Here is a 22,695-nt window from a genome sequence, read left to right as displayed (position 1 = left end):
ACCTTTCGAATACCAGATCCTATACCATGCCCCATATTAACTTTATGAATACCAGGTCCTAAACCATGCCACATACTAACTTTATGAATACCAGTAGCAGGTCATACTAACTTCATAAATACCAGGTCCTATGCTTACCCAAGATTTGCTCATATCTCATGTTGCCCAGCTTACCCCAGTCCACAATAGGCAATGCTCAAATTCCATCTTGCCCAGCTTACCCCAGTCCACAATAGGCAATGCTCAAATTCCACCTTGCCCAGCTTAATTACCCCTGTCCACAATAGGCAATGCCCAAATTCCACCTTGCCCAGCTTACCCCAGTCCACAATAGGCAATGCTCAAGTTCCACCTTGCCCAGCTTGCCCCACCCTATTTTATAACATGTCAGGAATGAAATGTTATTTGTTTTGTGATTCAGATAGTAAAACTTCAGTTTTTTGTGCCTAAAACTTGCTAAATCTTATCTTATATCAAACACGTTCACTCTAAGTGCACTCTATTGTTTGAAATAAACCTCCTGGACCCTGAAAGCTACCTGAAATACTACTCAATCAAAATCGGTCAGACTGACAAACTGTGTGTATTTTAAGGCTTCTCTAGTTCTGCCCTATACAGAGAGTAAAGAAGTGTATTATGCTATTTTTGTATTTTTGATAGATTTCTGTTAGATTTCTTTGTGTCAATCCTAGTTTTGTGTGAGTCTAGTTTTGAGTCAAAAGAAGAAGTGCAAACTATCAAAAAAATTAGATATTTCCTGTCTTCAAACACGACTTTCTCTCAGAAATCAAGAAACAAGATGTGTTAGAACTTCTATCATGCTCTACCATGCCATCTACTTTGATTAGCAGTGAACTCAAAGCCAAGGAAGTTGTCCAGTTATTTTTCCAAAATCAGGGTCGAAGTTGGCCCACGGTGATAAACGACAATCAGGTTGTCATTGAAAGGAATAATGGGCCTATTGTGCCATAGGTTGATTCACAGTCAAAGGAATATTCCCTGGGAATAAGTTGTCCATGGTAACGGTCTTAAAGTATTTAAATGATTCCTCTATTTTCTTTGTTTCAGTTGGCATTGATAGCTCAGTTTGAAGATATCGACAGCATCGTGATAAGTAAAGAGAGTGATTCTATGCAACAGGTGCAGATTACACTAGACGAGTCACAAAATCAGGTAAGTTCATCATCAACAGATACAAATTACACTAGACGAGTCACAAAATCAGGTAAGTTCATCATCAACAGATACAGATTACACTGTAGAAGTCACAAAATCAGGTAAGTTCATCATCAACAGATACAAATTAAACTGTAGAAGTCACAAAATCAGGTAAGTTCATCATCAACAGATACAAGTTACACAGGATGAGACTCAAAATCAGGTAAATTCATCATCGACAGATACAGTTGACACGGGACGAGTCACAAAATCAGGTAAGTTCATCATCGACAGATACAGTTGACACGGGACGAGTCACAAAATCAGGTAAGTTCATCATCGACAGATACAGTTGACACGGGACGAGTCACAAAATCAGGTAAATTCATCATCGACAGATACAGTTGACACGGGACGTGTCACAAAATCAGGTAAATTCATCATCGACAGATACAGTTGACACTAGACGATCACAAAATCAGGTAAATTCATCATCGACAGATACAGTTGACACAGGACGAGTCACAAAATCAGGTAAATTCATCATCAACAGATACAGTTGACACTAGACGATCACAAAATCAGGTAAATTCATCATCGACAGATACAGTTGACACGGGACGAGTCACAAAATCAGGTAAATTCATCATCAACAGATACAGTTGACACTAGACGATCACAAAATCAGGTTAATTCATCATCGACAGATACAGTTGACACAGGACGAGTAACAAAATCAGGTAAATTCATCATCGACAGATACAGTTGACACGGGACGAGTCACAAAATCAGGTAAATTCATCATCGACAGATACAGATTACACTGGACCAGTCACAAAATCAGGTAAATTCATCATCGACAGATACAGTTGACACGGGATGAGTCACAAAATCAGGTAAATTCATCATCAACGGATACAGTTGACACTGGACAAGTCACAAAGTCAGGTAAATTCATCATCAACAGATACAGTTGACACTGGACGAGTCACAAAATCAGGTAAGTTCATCATCGACAGATACAGTTGACACGGGACGAGTCACAAAATCAGGTAAGTTCATCATCGACAGATACAGTTGACACGGGACGTGTCACAAAATCAGGTAAATTCATCATCGACAGATACAGTTGACACTAGACGATCACAAAATCAGGTAAATTCATCATCAACAGATACAGTTGACACTAGACGATCACAAAATCAGGTAAATTCATCATCCACAGATACAGTTGACACGGGACGTGTCACAAAATCAGGTAAATTCATCATCGACAGATACAGTTGACACGGGACGAGTCACAAAATCAGGTAAATTCATCATCAACAGATACAGTTGACACTAGACGATCACAAAATCAGGTTAATTCATCATCGACAGATACAGTTGACACAGGACGAGTAACAAAATCAGGTAAATTCATCATCGACAGATACAGTTGACACGAGACGAGTCACAAAATCAGGTAAATTCATCATCAACAGATACAGTTGACACTAGACGATCACAAAATCAGGTTAATTCATCATCGACATATACAGTTGACACAGGACGAGTAACAAAATCAGGTAAATTCATCATCGACAGATACAGTTGACACGGGACGAGTCACAAAATCAGGTAAATTCATCATCGACAGATACAGATTACACTGGACCAGTCACAAAATCAGGTAAGTTCATCATCAACAGATACAGTTTACACTGGACGAGTCACAAAATCAGGTAAATTCATCATCGACAGATACAGTTGACACGGGATGAGTCACAAAATCAGGTAAATTCATCATCAACGGATACAGTTGACACTGGACAAGTCACAAAGTCAGGTAAATTCATCATCAACAGATACAGTTGACACTGGACGAGTAACAAAATCAGGTAAATTCATCATCGACAGATACAGTTTACACTGGACGAGTCACAAAATCAGGTAAATTCATCATCAACAGATACAGTTGACACAGGACGAGTAACAAAATCAGGTAAATTCATCATCGACAGATACAGTTGACATGGGATGAGTCACAAAATCAGGTAAGTTCATCATCGACAGATACAGTTGACACGGGACGAGTCACAGTCAGGTAAATTCGTTCATCATTGTTTTATGTTTCTCTTGCTTGGCAACCCAAGTTCCTAATTCAACGTTTACGCCTTATTCTTTTTCAGCGACAGACAACTCTGTTGATGATGAACACAGACATTCAGGATTTCATGGCGCTCGTGGAAGGATATTATAAGCTCTTTGCCGACAAAAATAGGAATATATTCGTGGTCGTCCCGGGAAGTTTTGATTCAATGCAGAAGGAACACAGTAAGTGAAATGATTTTGAGATAGAAATATATTGGGTTATGAACTTGGTGCTAGGTTATTCGCAAAATCTGCGAAAATGAAACACAGACGCAAATTTTGCAATCTGAAGTGTTACCTTTCAACAGAAATTTCCCTCGTAATGTTGAAACTTAGTTCTTATCATATAGTTCTCTGAAAGCTTAAATGGTTAAAACAACACAAATGCCATCTTCAGGGTGATGAAGGAACTGATTCATTTGATGCATTAGAACCAGCAGGAAAGCACTTCTGACCTGGGAGTGCTGAAAAGGGGGTCGTTTTTGTCACTTTTTGACACTTTTCAACCAGAAAAAAAACAGCTAGGGGGCATAGTTATAATTTCATCTGGTGATTCAGCAAGCTCTGGTTTTAGGGAACCTATAGACCATTTGCGAAATAAATTTCGGCCATTTTGAAAAGGCCTTTTCACAGGTAGCGTAAGTTCACCATGACATAAAAGTCATGTTTCAAACCAAATCATCACCAAAAAGCATTCAAAATATCATCAACATTGAAAGACATGGACAACTCCAAGTAAATTGCTTGAATAAGGTTGTATATTTTTACTTTTATGCCGCGGTAAACATATGTTGCCTATGAAAAGGGCCTTTTCAAAATGGCCGAATTTTTTTTCTCGCAGGTTTTCTATTGCAAAAAAGCATATTGAGCTATCTCTGATAGATTCTGAAAAGGGGTTTTTAGGGTTTCATGTGTTAAAGGAAAAGTTTGTTACCTTTCAGTTCCACCCTACCACGCTAAGCATAACGTCATCCCGGACAAATGGAGTTACGTGACTGACGACGACGCGCACATCGTCAACCCAGACGCGGAGGAAAATGGCGTTGGGAAGGAAAACGATAGGTTAATCGACTTATCAAAGGGGCCACCAGATTACCATGATAATCTGGATTACATATCAAAGATTAAGGAAGAATTAGGAATTAAGGTGAGCGGTCAACTTTCGATTCAACATTTTGAAGAGGGCAGCATTTGATACAATTCTTGCTCGGAAATTTAGCGGTCATAGTGGTTAGAGTGCCAGGCTCCGGCTGAACACAGCGTCACTGGCCTAATAAACCTGATTGGCACCTAACTGTTGTGGCACGCAAAAACAATCACCCTGCCTTGGATGAGGAATACTCCCTTGTGAATCACTTTCGATTGAATTACGTTACACAAACCTGGAATTGCTACATCTAATGATGGACCTGTGTGTCTTCATTAATTTCTGTGAGCTTTTGCATGGTCAGGGTGAAATGAGGGGCTTATTGTGCCTTCGTAAGACCCGCCAATGTGATCAAAAAAACACCCCCTTGGCAACGATCTTTTGTACATATGATGTGCTACACAGTCTTTGAGGAGTGACCCCCCCCCCCCCCCGGGATTTAATACCACTAAAATGACATCTATTGGTAAAATTTCATCGGATGATATGTCCGGGTAATGGAAAAAATCTCTCGTAAAATGCAAAATCTATTGGTGTCACCTACTTCATTGTAAAGATAATTCTTTTAACCCCCCAGGAACTAGTTACCATCTCCTCCGAAAGTTCATTCATTTAACCCAACCCATGGTAACCCTTGTAATATTATCGGCTCGCGGGTGCTCTATTTGCTAGGTTTTCGTACTCGGACTTGGTCTTCAGTTGGAATGCCAAAAGATAGATTTCTTACTAAAATCTTGCCAAGTTCAAAACTTGTTTTGTTTAGATTTTCAAATTTTTCTTCAAATCAATGGCATGTGCACACAAGCGACAAAATCGGCCCGAAAACCTGCGATCATGGTCGTCTGCGACAAAAATTACTTGTTTGCGATGGTCATTGCAGGCACCTGTAGCAAGAATCTGTGATTGCTGCAACCTCTGATCAATATCAAACTTAGCGATTACCAGTTTTACCCGCAGATGAGAGATATTTTGTCGCACATAAGAGCGATTATAGACACAGGTCGCACCATTGCATTTGTGTGGTCCTTATATTAGAGAAGAAATTAGCTAAGCCCAATTTAGTCTCTTTGGGCATTCCAATTGAAGACAAGCCTGGTCACTCATAGATTTCCTTTGAAATTAAGGCATGGATGCGGTCTGTCTATATCTAGGTTTTCTTTATCTGACGAGAGGGGGAGCCATTATAGCTGTAAGCCTTGTTTAAGGCCCGAACACATCAAGTGTGGTTGCCGAACTGTACTGGTATTGCATGCAGTTCACACCCTGCGTTCCCCCAGCTTGCCGAGAATCAGACAGGCCTCCCAACGTGCCAAGCTGGCTTGTCCCGAAAAGAGGTTTTTTTCCTTGTAATGCACACGTTTTCCCAGGCCTCTGCCAGGCACTATCCAGGACATGCTGCACACTAAGTTGGAATGCCCACCTTGAATACACAAGATCAAGATTAGATCCACGGCGTGTTGGGAAACTCGGTGTGCTAGGGAACTTGGTGTGCTGTGGTGGTTCAGCAAGTATAGAACTTGATGTGTTCAGGCAATTATTTAGCATCCGATAAGATTCTCTGAGTGGTATGCATTAATCGCATGGAGGTTTGCAACCATTTTGTCTATCCATTAGGACATCTTGTTTATCCATTGGGACATTTTGTTTATCCATTGGGACATTTGTTTATCCATTGGGACATTTGTTTTTCCATTGGGACATTACATTTATCTATTGGGACATTACATTTATCCATTGGGACATTTTGTTTATCCATGGGGACATTTTGTTTATCCATGGGAACATTTTGTTTATCCATTGGGACATTTGTTTATCCATTGGGACATTTGTTTATCCATTGGGACTTTGTTTATCCATTGGGACATTTTGTTTATCTATCGGGACATTTTGTTTATACAAGGGGAAATTTTGTTTATCCATTGGGACATTTTGTTTAGCCATTGGGAACATCTAGAAATGTTTCAGATAAAACTTCATGCAGCTGGTTTGGGAGGGGGTGCAGTATGCCATGTTCTGTAGCAACTTTTGGAATGGCCAAAGCATGGCTGAAATGCAGCAAATATATCTTTCATTCGCACAAAATATTCTTGCTTCTACAGTGGCCGGGATAGCATGTAATTTTATATTTTTGAATTTATCTGAAAAATTAAAGAAAAATTTGGAAAATAAAATTATGAGATAAAAAGCCGGAATTCTGATATGAAAAGTCGGAATTCTGAGATAGCTTGGAAAAAATAAAATTATGTGATGTCGTTTATCAGCTAACGTCTGCTTCTTCTTCAATAGTGGGAATGATTCATTCTAAAAGCCTTGGTTACATGGTAACAATGCTTGCAAGGGAAAATATGCTAATGACTGTTTCGAATTTATGGATTTTTCATTGTTGGGCATGACCCCCTAAAAGATTGCTGTTAACTTTGACTATTACACTAAATTTTGTGAGATAATCAGCTCTCAGATATCTTCCAAATCTACACTTCCCTCACAGCAAATAGTAAAATCTGAAAGCTTTTCTGTCTATTCTGCACTGAAGCAATGATGCATGTCTTGAAGTCCAAGAATAACATTTGAGTGAGAGTCACAGTTATTGAAGCATGGGTTCTGATTTTAGCGTGCTTTGAGGCTGAGAGGCAATGTTAAAAGAGAATTTACAGCATGTCTGATGATAAGACTAAGAATGGTGGCTTTTTGTATAAAAGAGCCTTGAAATCTTTGCAACTTGTCTAATAGTGTTCTTTAACTAATATTCTCCATCTTGTTTCCAAAGGATTCATCGTTAAAACCTGATGTTGTATATTTTGGAAAATTCTCTTTGTTTCGCCTGACCAGGTGAACAATTCAACATCTTTTAGTAATTATGTATCTGTAGTTTTTTCATTGGGTTTGATCAACATTATTCTGATGATGAGGATATATATTAGGTTTAAACTCTGTAGCTCCCTCATGTCTTTAAGGAGCATTTTAAGCTCTTAATTCAACACCTTGGGTGCCTAATGGCTTAGATCTCCCTTACAAGAACCAGTGTTCGGTGCCCAACAACATCCAACAGGGGGCTCCAATCGACAGTGGCAGTCTATCCAGGCTCTCTGGAACCTGGGGAGAAAGTGGTAAATATGACTATCACTCCCCTTAAGTTCAGACTTAGTGCACATAATAAGGATGTATGGGGTGATAGACAGTTGATTACTACCTCTCATGAACTGCTGGGCACCCAAGGTGTTGATGGAGAGATTCAGTCCTCAGTTTCTTCAAAATCCTTGTTCGTCACCGCATCATGTTGATCAGAATGTAATCTACGTCCTTCATTCTTTACAGGGCGAACAGTTCAAATTAGGCATCTCAACTCGTTCCGTTCACCTTGAGGTCACCGACGCCATTACGTGCGGCGTAGGAATCGTGACGACAGGTGTCCTCAACGCCAATTCTCCGCCATGTGACCAAAACAAGGACAATCTTGCCAATGAGATTATGGCTGCCGTCAATAATTATGACAACGCCCAAAAACATCGAACAATCGTGGCACAAGAAATAAACAATAGTGAAAAAACTGATTCAAATACTGACAACGATTCAATGAGTAGCTCATCAACTTTGCATCGTCTTCAAAACGAGGCCAGAAGTATTGAAAGTGACGTCAGAACTGACTTCACCGATGTCAATGGTTTTAATTACAAAGACAATCATAAGGAGTATAAAAATCATCTTGATAGCCGGGATGATATTTCTGATACGGAGTCTGAGACTGCTAGTGAGCTGATGGATGGGGAGAGTGATCCGCTACTGCAGCCGGACAAAGAGACGTACATGTATCGTTTAGATGCTAAGGACCTGACGTCAGTCCCTGGCTACCTGCACTCGGAAAGTGATGACACGGACAGTTACAGTACGCCGACGGACAGCCCGTCTAAGAAACGATTGGAGTCTTTGAATTTGGCGCCCACATCCTTGAACCCTCTACATGCTGGTGAGTGCTAATTGTGTACCACTTCCATAACCCGATGAAGCAATTACCTGTTCTTGTTATGAGTTGACCAATAGGCACCACCATTTTGGCTAGAACTTGAAATCTCAAAGCAATAAGAACTCTTCCAGAATGAAGTGAATGCCAATTACAACGGTGAGAGTCTGTTCTCAGGAAAGAAAGAACTTACTCCCACCCTTAAAACCAGCATTCACTTCGGTTTAAAATGGTTCTAAATGCTCTAGGATTTCAAATTCTAGCCAAAATAGTGGTGCCTATTTTTTTTTTAGACATAATTTTGATTTATTAACTAAAGTATTTACAGGTTACAGAAAGATACAAGCCCAGGGCTGACGCAATGCATTATTAGCCCATTATTAGGCATAGAAACAAAATTTAACAATACAGATATATACAGTAATGGCAACGTAAACATAAAAATCAAAGCATGCCTGCATGAGGAGAAAAATTAAGAAATGTTATGAAATATAAAGAAAAGAATAGAGAAAGTATTGGTGAGAAGCAAGAGATGTCAACATTGATTAATTTTTAAGGAAGTTTGTGATTTCATTAGTGGTGCCTATGGTGAACCCTAAGTTGCAAACCAGTTATATATTTTTCCTCTGAGCTGAGAGGTTATATCCTTTGAGACAGACAGCCCTGTCTCCAATGTTTTATTTTTGAATTAGATTGGACATTGTCATTCTTGCCTATCATTCTAAAAAACAATGCCAGACTTTTGACAGCATTTGACGCAATGTTTGGTTTCTATGAATCACATGGCCGGTCTTTACCATTCTTTGAAGAAAAAAAGATTCATTTTATGAAATGATTTCATGATTTTTCTTTCAGATCTTCAACGTCCCCACAGCTTTGGCCTTCACAGTCCTGACCAACTTCCACGAACAGAGCGGGACTTCAAGAAGATTGCGGCCAGCTTTGGTCTCCACAGCCCGGATCAACTTGACCAGCTGGATGATACATTCAAGAAGAAGGTTATATCAGAAGGAGGGCTCTACGTGGAGGCTGATCTCATTGGTATGATTGTTGTTTTATGTAGGGTTTACCCCTAGGCCTAGGAGAATCTTGCAAGACCGCATGTCTAAAACTGTCTTGCCAACACATTGAAAAAAACATGTAGACCATCCAGGGAAGGTTTTCATCCACCTTCAACTCAGATCTCACACCGAAATTAACAATGCTTTCACTCCTTTCAATTGGAGACCAATCCTATCTTTGGAGCGAAATCTTTGAAGGTACAGAGGTCAAGAAGGCTTCCTTATTCAGTTCTAAGGATGACCTCAAAACTGAAAGTAACATTTTTGCTCTAACAAATGAATTTTATTATAGTGTCTACAATACCCTGATATTTTGCATCTTTATTTCAGATCTGACCTTAATCCCACCCCCGAAGACACCGGACCAGGAGCGTCTCATTGACTTCACCGAGGCAGCCAGTATTCCACCTCCGGGGTTCACGGATGAAGAGGAAGCTACAAAGGAAGAGGTGTTGGTGGCGACATCTATGGGCGAAGTAGCTGGTGAGTATCCTTGGCGTCGGAAGACGGGGCTTGGTTTACATATAGCTCATGTTGTCAGTTGGTTTACATATAGTTCATGTTGTCACTTGGGCATTGGAATGCAGACCTGCTCAAGACATTGGTGTTCTCCTTCGAAGCTCTGTTTACATATAGTTCATGTTATCACTTGGGCATTGGAACACAGGCCTGCTGACGACAATGGTGTTCTCCTTCGAAGCTTGGTTTACATATAGTTTGTGTTGTCGGTTGGTTTACATATAGTTCATGTTGTCACTTGGGCATTGGAATGAAGGCCTGCTGAAGACATTGGTGTTCTCCTTCGAAGCTTGGTTTACATATAGTCCATGTTGTCACTTGGGTATTGGAATGAAGGCCTGCTGAAGACATTGGTGTTCTCCTTCGAAGCTTGGTTTACATATAGTTCATGTTGTCACTTGGGCATTGGAATGCAGACCTGCTGAAGACATTGATGTTCTCCTTCGAAGCTTGGTTTACATATAGTTCATGTTGTCACTTGGGTATTGGAACACAGACCTGCTGAAGACAGCGGTGTTCTCCTTCGAAGCTTGGTTTCATTCAGTTCATGTTGACAGTTGTGACGTATCACTTTAGAAATGAACAATTCATTTCCAAAGGCGAGCGACATAAGATTCACACTGTCACTTTTCTCTTATAGTGGGAATTTTTTTATCATTATCTAATGTGATCAACGAATTCATCATGAAGAAAGCATCCTTCCTCTGCCTACGAAACGTTGTCACAAAAGGCAGCTATTTTGATTTGGCATAACGCCTAGTAGGCCTACAAGTTTGGCAGCGAGAAGTTCCGATGTAAACTCTTGAATACACATCAGCTATGCTACATCACATCATTAGCTTTTCAGACCAACTTTATCAAATCTAGCTTATAACAAGCTATAAATTTACATTTCAGCTGCGCGGGAACCGGAGAAAGAACCAGGGGACAGCGAAACCGATTCTGGGAACGAGACTATCTCATCAGAAAATATCGAACTATCCGGCACAATCAACGATTTCTTATCAGGGCAGTCGGAAGTGTCATTATCCTTGCAACCGAAACCTCAACCAGAGACAGATATCGATGCGTTAATTGCCAAACTGACGGTCCCTCCACCGCCTAAGGATATTTCTTTGATAACATTGGAGGACGTTTCACCGGAGGAACGTTCGTTTGAAACAAGTAGTACGGTTGTTTCGAATAGTTTAGACATGGAGGTATTGGAGGTTGGGGACATGAGGTCTTTGGACGATGAGATTGCTTCGTTGGTTATACCTCCGCCTCCGAGTTCAAGTGATGAGGTTACAGGCGGAGTCGATAACGCATTGACGATGAGTTCATCGAGTAGTGGGGCTGGGTCTCCACTCAACACTGTCTTTGTGGTGACTTCTGTTCCTGGAAGTGCGTCCCGATCTTCCTCTGGCGGGCCAGGGTCTCCGGTCTCGAAATCTGTTGTAAGGGAACCGTTCATAAGGCAAGCTTCATCAGAAAGTGATTCGACTGCACGAAGTCCTGTGAAAAAAACCGTTGAGGATTATAAGAAGTTGTTTTCAAAAGAGGATGCAAGGACGTTTTCACATTCTGATCATGAACTTAAGAGGGATATTGATAAAAACCTTGTGAAGGCTCACAGTGATACAAGTTTACTGCAGGAAATCGAGAGTGATATTGGACGCAGTTTAACAGACCGCCCCCCTCCGCCATTGAGGACATCCTCGGTGGCCTCTGGTCTCGATAACGAAAAAAAGGTGGTCATTGTAAACAAGCCTGTTCCGGATAAAGAAGTTGTGATAATTGACAAAACAGGGCCTATGTCGTACGCTGACAACTGGGTGCAACAGGTCCAGAGTAGCCGGGAGGCTGCAAGTGAGACTTTGCCGTATAAACATGGCTCTGGGAGTGGCGGTTCAGCTGTAACAAGAAGGGCGTCTCTCCGGGATGAACGCGCACACCCGATCATCGTCGATTCAAAGAGACCATCTTCCCTTGACCGTGTGGTTCAAAAACGATCAGATGGATTACCGCCTAAGTTGACCTTCATCCAAAGGTCAAGTTCATTTCAAACCGGTGGGAAGCATCGTACTTTGATGTCGCAACAGGTCATGCCAACTTCCGGTAAACTTGATCTTGCCAAGTACACTTGTGATAAAACGAATCAGGATAGCACCAAAGATACCTCAGAAACCGAAATTCCCAAACCGCTGAAAAGTATTCTTATCAAACGGACAGACTCGATGAGTTCCGTGAACAGTGATCCAGAAAAACCTATCCCTAAGCCTCGCGTGAAACGGAGTGCGTCTCTAAACAGTCCGAAGCGCCGTTCCTCCTTCCCGCTCTCAGTACTACCTCAGGGTTGTTCGGATGCGGAGAAAGTTTTATTACGTGCTCAAAGCTCTGATAAGATAACCAGCCAGCCGCTGAAGTCCTCCTTTGGACAGAGGATCAGTCGGCACAGTCCCTCGTCAGATGCTCTTACCGTTACACCACCTACCTCCCTGACCCAGAACCAGCCAAAGGATCAACCCGGTCACAAGCGGAGCAGCTCCTTGGACGTGCAGAGGTCGCTCAGTCCTCCTGCTGTTAGAGACGGACATACAGCCTCACCTAGAGGGAGTTTGGGGAGTGTCCCGCAGATTCGAAATGCTCTGAAACCCGTTGGTTCATCCGCTTCTTCGCAGGTAAGATTCAAACAGATTTAGAATCATGTCGATCATTAGAACTTTTAAAGAGTGAGAAGCTTCGCATTATGAGGAGGTAAAAGTCGGTGCCAGGTTCCAAGAACGTCTAATGCAGTTTCATGCCAATCCTAGATAGAACCATAGTACAATAGGTCTTGGGGTGGATTTCATAGTTGGAATAAAGTTAAATGCCTGTAATTAAATTTGAAAATTTTTGTGAGAACATACTGGATACTAATTTCGACAATGCAAATATGTAGAGGGTTATACAAATACTCTTTAAGTACCAAATTTCAGCAAATTTGTATGCATAATAACTGCACTACGGCATTGTTTATAACTGCATTTCTATTTCCTGCACCACCAGTATTCACCAATTACCCCTTTAAGACAATTTTTGCATGTATGACTAGCTCAAACTCTAAATCTTTGCTAATTCAGCCACGAGATTCCATGAAGAAGCCCGGCCCCATGAGAGTAATACGACACTCTCTCACCCCGAGTGAGTCCGATAGCATCAGTGAAAACAACCGTGATGTCTCCACAACGGATAGTCGTTCCTCGTCTCGAATGTCCCAGAGCACCTCCAGCGCCGTCTCGTCACCGCGAGAAAGCCCCCAACTCCGTCTTGCACAGTCCAATCAAGGTTCTTCCACGTCGCTCAACGCAGAAATACCAGAAACAAATTTGAATCGGACAATCGATTCCGCATCTCTCAGTAATCTCACTGGCGGTTTAAACATTCCAAATTTGTCCCAATCGCAAATGAGTCGCTCTTTGGACTTTTCAAATTCATCGGATAATACGTCGTCCAATCAGACACTGCCATTTCTCAAATTGAAAACGAACCCGTTAGTTAGGGAGATTCTCGATCGTAACTACGAGGGCGATGAAAGTTTCGATCAGGCGAATCAGGACGTTGATTCATTGGTGTTGGAAATCGATGCAACCTTAGGGAACGTGCGGCCACTTTCTAAACCTCAGCCGGAGCAGTTCAAATTCTTCAAGGAGTCGCTTGTTTTTGAATCGAGACAATTCGTGACTGACTCGAAACTGCTTGTGTCGAGCACCACGCAAACACGAGAGAAGTTAGTCGAGAATGTTAACTCTAGCATGCACACCTTGACTAAGATTGTCAACTATGCGCAAGCTACAGTTAACGTCATGACAAACGCACAACACATCGAACTTCTTGGTCAGCGAATACGTGAAGTTATGGAGGCGTATCGCGCAACCTTAAACGCGGCGGATATGGCGGTCGGGAAAACTATGAGTGATCCGGGTATGAAGGTTCTGATGAGGCAGGCGACTAGTTTAGCCGGCGTTCTAAGTTCGTTGATGAAAAGTTTAAAGGGGTTAGACGATCGATGATTTGTCGTCATAAAGACGTTTCAGCTTGTGATATTCAGAGACGTTCTCCGTTTTCCAAAATCCCTTAATTTTCCATCATGTCATGTATCTTTTCGGTATTCGTTTCAGAACACCAAAGTGTTAACATACATTGTATGGTTAAAGAATATGAACACTCCCATTCACGGGTAGGGAGAGAGGTGTAATGGGAACACTCCCATTCCAAGGGTAGGGGGAGTGGTGAAGAGATTTTTAGGACGGCATCACTTTCGATGTTCAGGTATAAAAAAGTTGTAGGTTTGATTTTAAGAGAAACTCGGGAACTCAAGTTAAAGTGGTCTTCCCCTGAGAACTTTCCCTCTCTGGACTGATTGTGGGCATCGTCATACAAAAAAACTGAAGTGTAGCTGCAGATATTTCAAGGGATACATGTATATCCACATCCATCCCCTGAGAACATTCCCTCACTGTACTGATTGTGGGTGTCATCATACAAAAAAACCGAAGTGTAGCTGCAGATATTTCAAGGGATACATGTATATCCACATCCATCCCCTGAGAACATCCCCTCACTGTACTGATTGTGGGTGTCATCATACAAAAAAAAAGATGTAGGTATTTCAAGGGATATATAATTATATCCACATCCATATTTGTGCCACAATTTGCACTTTGACCACAGGCATTGGAGGTGTTCATTAAAATAACATATTCATAATTATTCAGTTGAACTCTTGGCTTATTTCCACTGCCTATGGAAATCGAGTATCAAATTGAAAAACACAACAAGAAATGCCTATATGCAGAGAGGCCTTGTCTCTTTTTGATCACATAACAGGCCACAAAAGTGGATTTTGAATGTGATTTTAAAGCGGGGAAGACCACTTTCATGATCTCAGTTGGGCTATTTATTTGACAAAATCATGTACGCTCTGTGATAATGATGCTATTGTTGTGTGTATGAATATGCTAAATTTATTTCAAATATTATTTCTTAACAAATTACAGTCTCCTATGCTAGTTTTACCACACTGAATACGGCCTGTAACCATGAGGCAGTAGCTGGAAGTAACATACCAAAATACAAGTGTGTCTGAGAAATAGTAAATGAGTTTGACCGCTTTATAAAAGACTAGGCTATTGAGAGAAAACTGCAGAAAATTAATGTGTCATTATCTAATGGTACCTCAGAAAGTGCTGATCAGACACTAATGGTACCTGGTACCAGCAGAAACTGTCAATGATTAATGTGTTTTCTCAAAATAGCATTGTCCTTTCAGGTTTATAAGGTTTCTAAGTACAAATGGATAACTTCTTTTAAATAATCTAAATGACATTGTACTCCCAAAGTTCAGGAATATATGCTAGTCATCTGATGATAACCAAATGAAGTATTTATGCCATAATTGTACATCTGTTATTTTGATCTGATCAAACTAACTTTGACTTAATGATTTCACAGAAATAGATGATTTGGCACGGAAGAGTATAAGATGGAAATTGTGGACTTGAATGGAGGAATATTGGAGGAAACGTTTCCCTTATGGAGTGAATGCAACGTGTGATATCCTTTTTTTCCCAAATTTTATTCTTGTGTTCAGCAGAAAGCTGTGATGTTTAATTATGGTTGCAACTCTTCTTTTAGTCAAGTCTCCAGCTGTTTGTAGATGGCCAGTAATAACCCCAATCGGTTAGGAGATGTGGGGGGGGGGGAATATAAAACAAAATTGAGGTTGAATGAGACCTTCCAGGTACTTTCCAAGTTTTGTACACTGTACCCATGTATTTCAGCTGGGCACCAGGCCCTTGAGCCTCTTGTTAGTCTTTGCTCTGCTCAAAATTGAGAAGAGCAAGTTTGGGTTAAAATTGTAAGCATATCCTGCTGGCTTGTTCATGCACTGGTCAATTTGAACCTTGCCCCCCTCCTCAAGCTGGTCTGATGGTGGATCTTGCCAAATATTCCTAATCTAAGCTCTGGTCTTTATTTAACGTAACTGCTAAAAGTGAATCTTGAAGAAATGTTTGGCTTCAGAAAGTGAATTATACATTGAATGTTTGCAAAACAGTATGTATGTCGAATCTTGTGTTAATCTTCTTCACCTAATATTCATATGCAAAGGTGAAACACAGCTACATTCTTGAGGAGGGGCAGGACACAGTTTCCATTGACTGTTGCATAAATCTAAAGAAATGACTTGAGGGATGGAGCAATCTGCCTAGTGTTGGACTAGGACGGCTATTTCCTTTTCTGACTTAAGCTGGAGGGGCCTCCTTTTTATATGGCTATATCACTCTTCAGATGCCTGATCCAACTCTGTGGTTATGCACGACTTATACAGGATAATAATATATTAAATGTACATGTAATAGCTATAATCAAAAGAAACTGTTTTTGATGCTTGTATATAAGATATTTGATGTATGTTTGTTTTATCATGTCAAACTCTTTAACACTTTTGAATTGGAGGAAGGTGAATTGACAGGCAGGCAAGGATCTCATATTGGCGAATTACACTTAAAACTCAGCCTCTTCAACGTTTTTAAGGGCAAGCCTGACCACTAATGGTGTCTGTCATTAATGGGTCTCCCTTTAAGGGCAAGATTGCTGTCTACTAGTGTCTGTCATTAATGGGTCTCCCTTTAAGGGCAAGATTGCTGTCTACTAGTGTCTGTCATTAATCGGTCTCCCTTTAAGGGCAAGCCTGCTATCTCTACTGTTTCTGTGCAAATCATTCTCTGTATGATGAACAAGGAAAGTTATTGTTGTACAGTTTGTAGGGGGAATGGTCTTTTTGGGGACACCGGGATTGCTCAAAAATGACAATCGGGATTCGGGATAAAGAAGAAATTGACGAGGAATCGGATAAAAGTGCGATTGGGAAAAGATATTTCCAAAGTATGACGAACAGAATTCCGGTTTTTCCCTTGAATATCTTATCCAGATCACCAAAATGCTATCCAAAAAAGTCTGGATATGGCATTGTTTATAACCGGATGTCAGGACAGGTACCCCCTTTTCTCCCTCTTTATATTTACAAGCCTTGACTAAACTGATCAAGGCTATTTAATGACTAATCAAAAGAAGAAAATAAAATCATGATTATATTAAACTCGTGTTGTTTGTTTTGCGAAGTGGAGCACAGCCGACCAGAGGGTGTGGTGTGAAGCGGAAGAATTTGCAGCTTGTATCCCCCTCTCCTCAAGGATTAGACACCTAGACCCAAGCATTGTCCTCAGTCCTCCCCCCTTGAGGGGGGGGGCACAAGCTACGAAATGCTATGTCCTTATCCCTTTCTTCTTGTTGTGACCTGGCCCCAGCATAGCCCCCTCAACTCCTTGAGAAAAGGGACAAGCTGCGGGATGAGAGTTGAATAGGGTACTTTCCGCTACATTCTGGTTGTGACTTTGTCCCCATCATTGTCCTTGGCAATAGATTGGGATGGATACAAAATTTGACACCAGTGGAATGGCCAGATAGGGAAATATCTATCTCTGATTTCCTGGTCGTGAAGCACATCATATTTTCCTTGTTCTCTTTATGAGATTGAACACTTGTGGAAGGCCGGATGGGACAATATCTGTCTCAACTGCTATCAATGATTAACACAGAATGTGACGATGGACTGTTCTTAATGGGTGATATGAATAAAGACTAGCAAATGCTTTTATCTAAATCTCCATGTACATTTACACTAGGCCTTCCTGTACAAAACCGGAGTAAAAGCATTTGCTAGTCTTTATTCATATCACCCATTGTCTGTATATGTAGCACTATACGCTTGTCCACAGAGATACATTGTATCATGAACTTTTGTGTAAGGAGATTATTAATGATCAGCTTTTGATCATGGGGGCACTAAATAGATACGCACATGGAGTGCCGCTAGAAATTCCTTGATGGGGCAGCCCGGTTAGAGGGAAGTAGGTTCATCTCCAGTGTGAACCCCTTCCTCAAATGACCACAATAAAAAGAGGCCACACTGGATGGTTTATCTTCAATATGAATCCCTCAGCTGGCCACAATCACAAGAGGCCACGCTGAACGGTTTATCTCCAGTATGAATCCCTCCCGCGAAGGAATCCACCGCTTTCAATAGTCGAATATAAACTCTCAAAACTAATTCCATATGGGCCGTAACGGGCCGAAGACAAGTTGAATCCCTGACATATTAAAACTGTCTCAGGAGGTCCCGGTTTCGATACCCGCCCGGTGCCACTTTGTCACTCTCAACTGGCCTGAAATGTCCTTTCGTGCGCTAGATTGTGTGACTACCCATGGTTTTCCAGAAAGGTTTCTCGATAGGCTTGGTAAATGTGTGTAATTAAAGCGCTTTGAGACAGAAGGATAGTGAAAAGCGCTTTCATTATTACTTGGAAGCTTGTGACGTGCCACGAATTAACTTTGAAGAGGGGTACATGTATATGGTAGATAATTTGACGGGATAATTTTCACACGTTGATACATGTACAGAGAGGTTAAGATGTATATTTCCGAGCCATTCTAAACTGTGCACTCGTCACATTCAATCACGTAATGTCTGCGGTTTCGCTTCAACCTGGCTGGGACGAAACTACGTACGCCTTCGCAGATGACCATGAAGTGGAGTGACACGTTAAGTTTGGTAATGGCCTGGATTACGTTTTTGTGGTTTTCAATCTTCCCCACCTCTTCCGCAAGAAGGGCGATCAGGAAATTCAACAAAAGAATAACCAACACGAAAACGATTTGAACGTGCATGAAAATGAATGGAAAGGGCGGCGCTTGGTGGCGCTGTGTCAGATCATGCGTGTCGACCATGTTTAGCATGATCAAGAATGTGGAGTAGCCACTGTTCATGGATCCCAGTTCGTCCATGCAATAGTAAGAGGCAACGGTTTGAACACCTTCTGCCATTGCTGTGAAGAATAGCGTGAATACTATGATGAAGTACACAAAGACGGCGAGACACCTGAATGCTCCGATGACAAGGTGTCCAATGCCGGGAAGAAGTTGAATATAATAGAGCAGGCCCCACCACAGCAATATCTGAATGACAAGTCTGAATACGAGCATCACTTGACCAACATCACCGTGCTTCCAATCGACTAAAAAGTACGTTAGTAATGCGTAAATTGCAGAAAATGATAATCTTGTGAAAAACAAAACGAAGAACATCTCATCCGAAGCTATTCTTGTCTTCGTTCCACCTAAAGTTCTTGGCCGCAGCAGACGTTTTTGTCCGTGTTGCATGTGGCCTATGCGTAACCCCCGTAGCCTGAAAGCAATCATGAACACTGTTATTACAAACTCGATTGCAATTGAAGAATAGAACAACCTCCATTTGGTGCCAGAGGTGAGGTACGAGGATGTGGTGTTTCTGATACGGGAACAAGTAGTATGGTGGCCAACTTCGTCACACATTGTAAAGGTTACGATGGCGATGACAGTGAGGACAAAATGCACACAAATTAGCCATGAATAGCTCCGAAATGAATGCCGCACCCATTCCTTGAATGGCTGGCCCTCGAAAATATCCAGAGAATGCTCTTTCGTCAAATCGTTGAAGACCATCCGGCGTAAGAATTGAAGGGGCATGATTTGGCACCTGGAGTCTGATCCCGAAGGGTCATATTCGGAAAGTTCATAAAACACTCTTTGACCAATAGGGGACTCACCTTTAACGAATTTATAGACGCCTTCAGTTTCGATGATTTTCTTTAAGAGTTTGAATGCTCCGAGTTCTGCCGATAGCTCCAATGGCCGGAGTCCCCTCTTGTCCTCCGCGAAAAGAAATTCTTTTTTATTTTCCCCGGCGAATTCCAAGAGACGTGAAAATACCTCGCAAAGCTTACTCTCCCTCGATGGCTTATAAGCCGCAGCCCAGCAAATTGCGTGAAGGGCACCTTCACCGTGAATCTCCTTCGCGTAAATGTCAGCCCCTTTCATATAAAGGTATTCCACGAAGTCTGCCTCCGCATGCAAAGCCGCAAGAATTATTGGTAGAGAAAACCGGAAGCAGCAATCTGCCCGTCTTTCACCACTTCCGCAAACGCAAATTTCATGTTCCGCAGCTTTATTACATTTAGTAATGATTGGTTTATTCAGTAGTTCAGAGACGTTTGAATCGCCTGGGAAATTCTCAATTAAAGTTTTCAGAAATGCTATATCTCGCCTCTTTATAGCGTGGAGAAGTGACAGCTGCCAATCATGGATAGCGTCGTCATGTTCCGGATCCGGAACGTCATCTAAAATTCTTCCGTCATTTTCGCCCATTCTCAACAAATATTGATTTTCCAAAGCAGAAAGAAGATGTCCGGTTGATATAGTCCAGTCAGAAGAAATGCAATTCTGCTTCACTGGGATTGGTTAGAAATGAGCCAATAAATAGGCTATTCGAACGACGTCATGGAGGATTATCCAATCGGAGGCAGTTATCCAGCTTCACCGAAAGCCATTCCAAAAGAACCACTCACAATAAGTTGGTGAGAAAATGCACTTGTAGTATTGTCCAATGATCGAAAGCCTTTCTAATCTGCAAATGTTCCGTGAAGGACATACTTGGGGGGAGGGGCATGGAAAGGCGTACAGGCTTCTTCACTTGTACCCTAGTAGGTCATTTCTCGAACGATTGCCAATTGCTCTACAATATGTAGAGCAATTGAATGTGTTGGTTATAACAAGATCTACAGGAGATTGTCTAAAGAAAATACGGATCCAAAAAACTTATTGCGAAAGCGCGGAATGCGAACGGTAACCTTTCCTCTGCTTCTGCGTGTAGGCATGTCTCACTCAGCATCCATATTCCTCTTCCGCGTTCGGAATTCTTTAGATGCACGCTAATATGTCAGTCCGTTTTCGGTGAAGAAATCAGCGGTTAGTCCGCCGTCACGGTGCCCCCAGAGCTTTGTCGTCTGGGTGGTTTCCGGCCAGTGAGGTGGAGAACAAATAAATTGCGATATGTTGATACTGTTAAGCCAAGCTAAATGTATCCGGCGCGGTTATCCGAGGAAGAAAATGACCAAAACTGAACACAGTATAGTTCTCTTGAGATTGCTTTCAAATGCGACATGTCATATAGTCCGTCCGTAAATAGATGTCCACATCGTTTGAGGCTTTGCAGGAGGGCGAAGTTCTGGTCAGATTTCTTTGAAGTTTGGTTTTTATTGCTCTTTGCCTCAAAACCAAACAGGATTTGCTTCAGCATTCTAAAAAAAAAAAGGTCTTCAGTGTAGCCAAATCGTCATTTTGAGGTTCCCCTGTAAAGGCCTTTTTTCTGAATATTTCTCATAATTCTCATAATTTGCACATGCGTAGATGGATACAAAAACTAATAACCTGAGCTTTTCAACCAACTTGGTCGAGTTCATAAACCGTACAGTGCGGAAAATGTCAAAATTGATACACAGCGTCAATGTACATAGATACATACAAAAGAATTATTTCTTTACCATGATACTGATATAAGAAAACCTGGTTGTGTGCAAAGTACATGTATCTAGGAAATTCTACACTCCGGACGCAGTGGACCGGCCTCGTTCTCACAAGGAGACCAAATTAGGATGACGCGGGCTGCCGAGGGGACGAGTCTAAGAAATTCTGGCTGCCCGGAAGTTCGCGCTTCGCCAGCGAGAGCCTCCAAGGATTCGGACAAAACATTTATGAAAGGACTATACTATAGACTAAATGAATTTCAAGTGCAATTTGTGACAAAATTTGTTGGTTTTTAATCTTGGCATTAGAATCCCGTGGAATCATATTTATGACCCCCAATTACAAAGTGCTTGTCATAACTCACAATTTGCGTTCGTATCCATTAATAAACCTTCGGGACAGCACGAAATGATCCAAACCTGAAAATCAGAAGTGGCAACCGGATATAAATTACATTTACACCAGCATTTGCATTGCCACGAACGATCGGAGAATTTTTATCTATATAGAAAATAACCATACATGTATACTAGTAGCGCTCACTTGAGGGTAATGTAGATTTCCACATTTGGGTCCGTCGTTCAGGGATCTACTGTGAATAGTTATCCGAAAAATAGAGAGCCTCACGAGCAATCGTAGCAAAGCCAGCCAAAAATTGTTCGTTCAGACTCAGTGGCCTCATCGACCGAATGTTAATTTTTTGGTTTTTTTGTGTCGAACTAAAACGGTAGCCCATGACTACTTCGGCGAAAAGGATTTTGTGCTGGCATTGCATTCGGCTGGAGTATTGTTTTAGTAGCCACAGTGAAACTGATTGGGCCGCCGTCCCGCCATACACTCAGAGGCTGAAAAAAACCTTTGTTGGTTCCGCCGAACGGCTCATCATGATCAGAGCCAAAGCTCATCCCGGTTTCTGTAGCATCAAGCAACTACGAGTATCACTCCTCCTGGTCAGGATGCTAGTCCATCAAATTGCACAGAAAAGCCGAGCGAGCAAAGCTGCTCGTTAAGACTGTTTTGGCGTATCATAAATGAATAAATATGATAGTGATGCCTTGACGCTTATTTCTTTATGTTATTACTCAATTTGGTGCACTCCTCAAATGTTATTTATTGTAATTATCATGATTATACTTTGAAAAATTTTAGTGAGTCACACCTTTGAAACAAAGTGAATGTTAATGGATCGCTGGGGGATGCCAATTCGAAGTGCTCATCCTTAATCATATTTATAATCAATTAAAAAATGAAGGGTTTGCTTGGTCAGCATGGGATTCAATGGGAGTATGGACCGACTC

General features: G+C 41.5%; 1 protein-coding gene across 3 annotated transcripts in view; it reads left to right on the top strand.

Moving 5' to 3' along the window:
- Window positions 1–17,096, top strand: part of LOC135493223 (uncharacterized) — a 210,670-nt gene extending 193,574 nt beyond the window's left edge. For all 3 annotated transcript variants that reach the window (XM_064780333.1, XM_064780332.1, XM_064780334.1), the window contains 8 exons: window positions 1,069–1,173; window positions 3,330–3,474; window positions 4,233–4,438; window positions 7,754–8,402; window positions 9,252–9,437; window positions 9,788–9,940; window positions 10,874–12,636; window positions 13,078–17,096. In XM_064780333.1, coding sequence (XP_064636403.1) covers window positions 1,069–1,173; window positions 3,330–3,474; window positions 4,233–4,438; window positions 7,754–8,402; window positions 9,252–9,437; window positions 9,788–9,940; window positions 10,874–12,636; window positions 13,078–14,007 — 4,137 coding nt within the window. In that variant the 3' untranslated portion in view covers window positions 14,008–17,096. The remainder of the gene's footprint in view (window positions 1–1,068; window positions 1,174–3,329; window positions 3,475–4,232; window positions 4,439–7,753; window positions 8,403–9,251; window positions 9,438–9,787; window positions 9,941–10,873; window positions 12,637–13,077) is intronic.
- The last annotated feature ends 5,599 nt before the right edge of the window (window positions 17,097–22,695 follow it).

This window comes from Lineus longissimus, chromosome 9 (assembly GCF_910592395.1).
Source record: "Lineus longissimus chromosome 9, tnLinLong1.2, whole genome shotgun sequence".
NCBI lineage: Eukaryota > Metazoa > Nemertea > Pilidiophora > Heteronemertea > Lineidae > Lineus > Lineus longissimus.
Note: the sequence above shows the minus strand (reverse complement) of the source record. Positions and strands in the feature narration are given on the sequence as shown.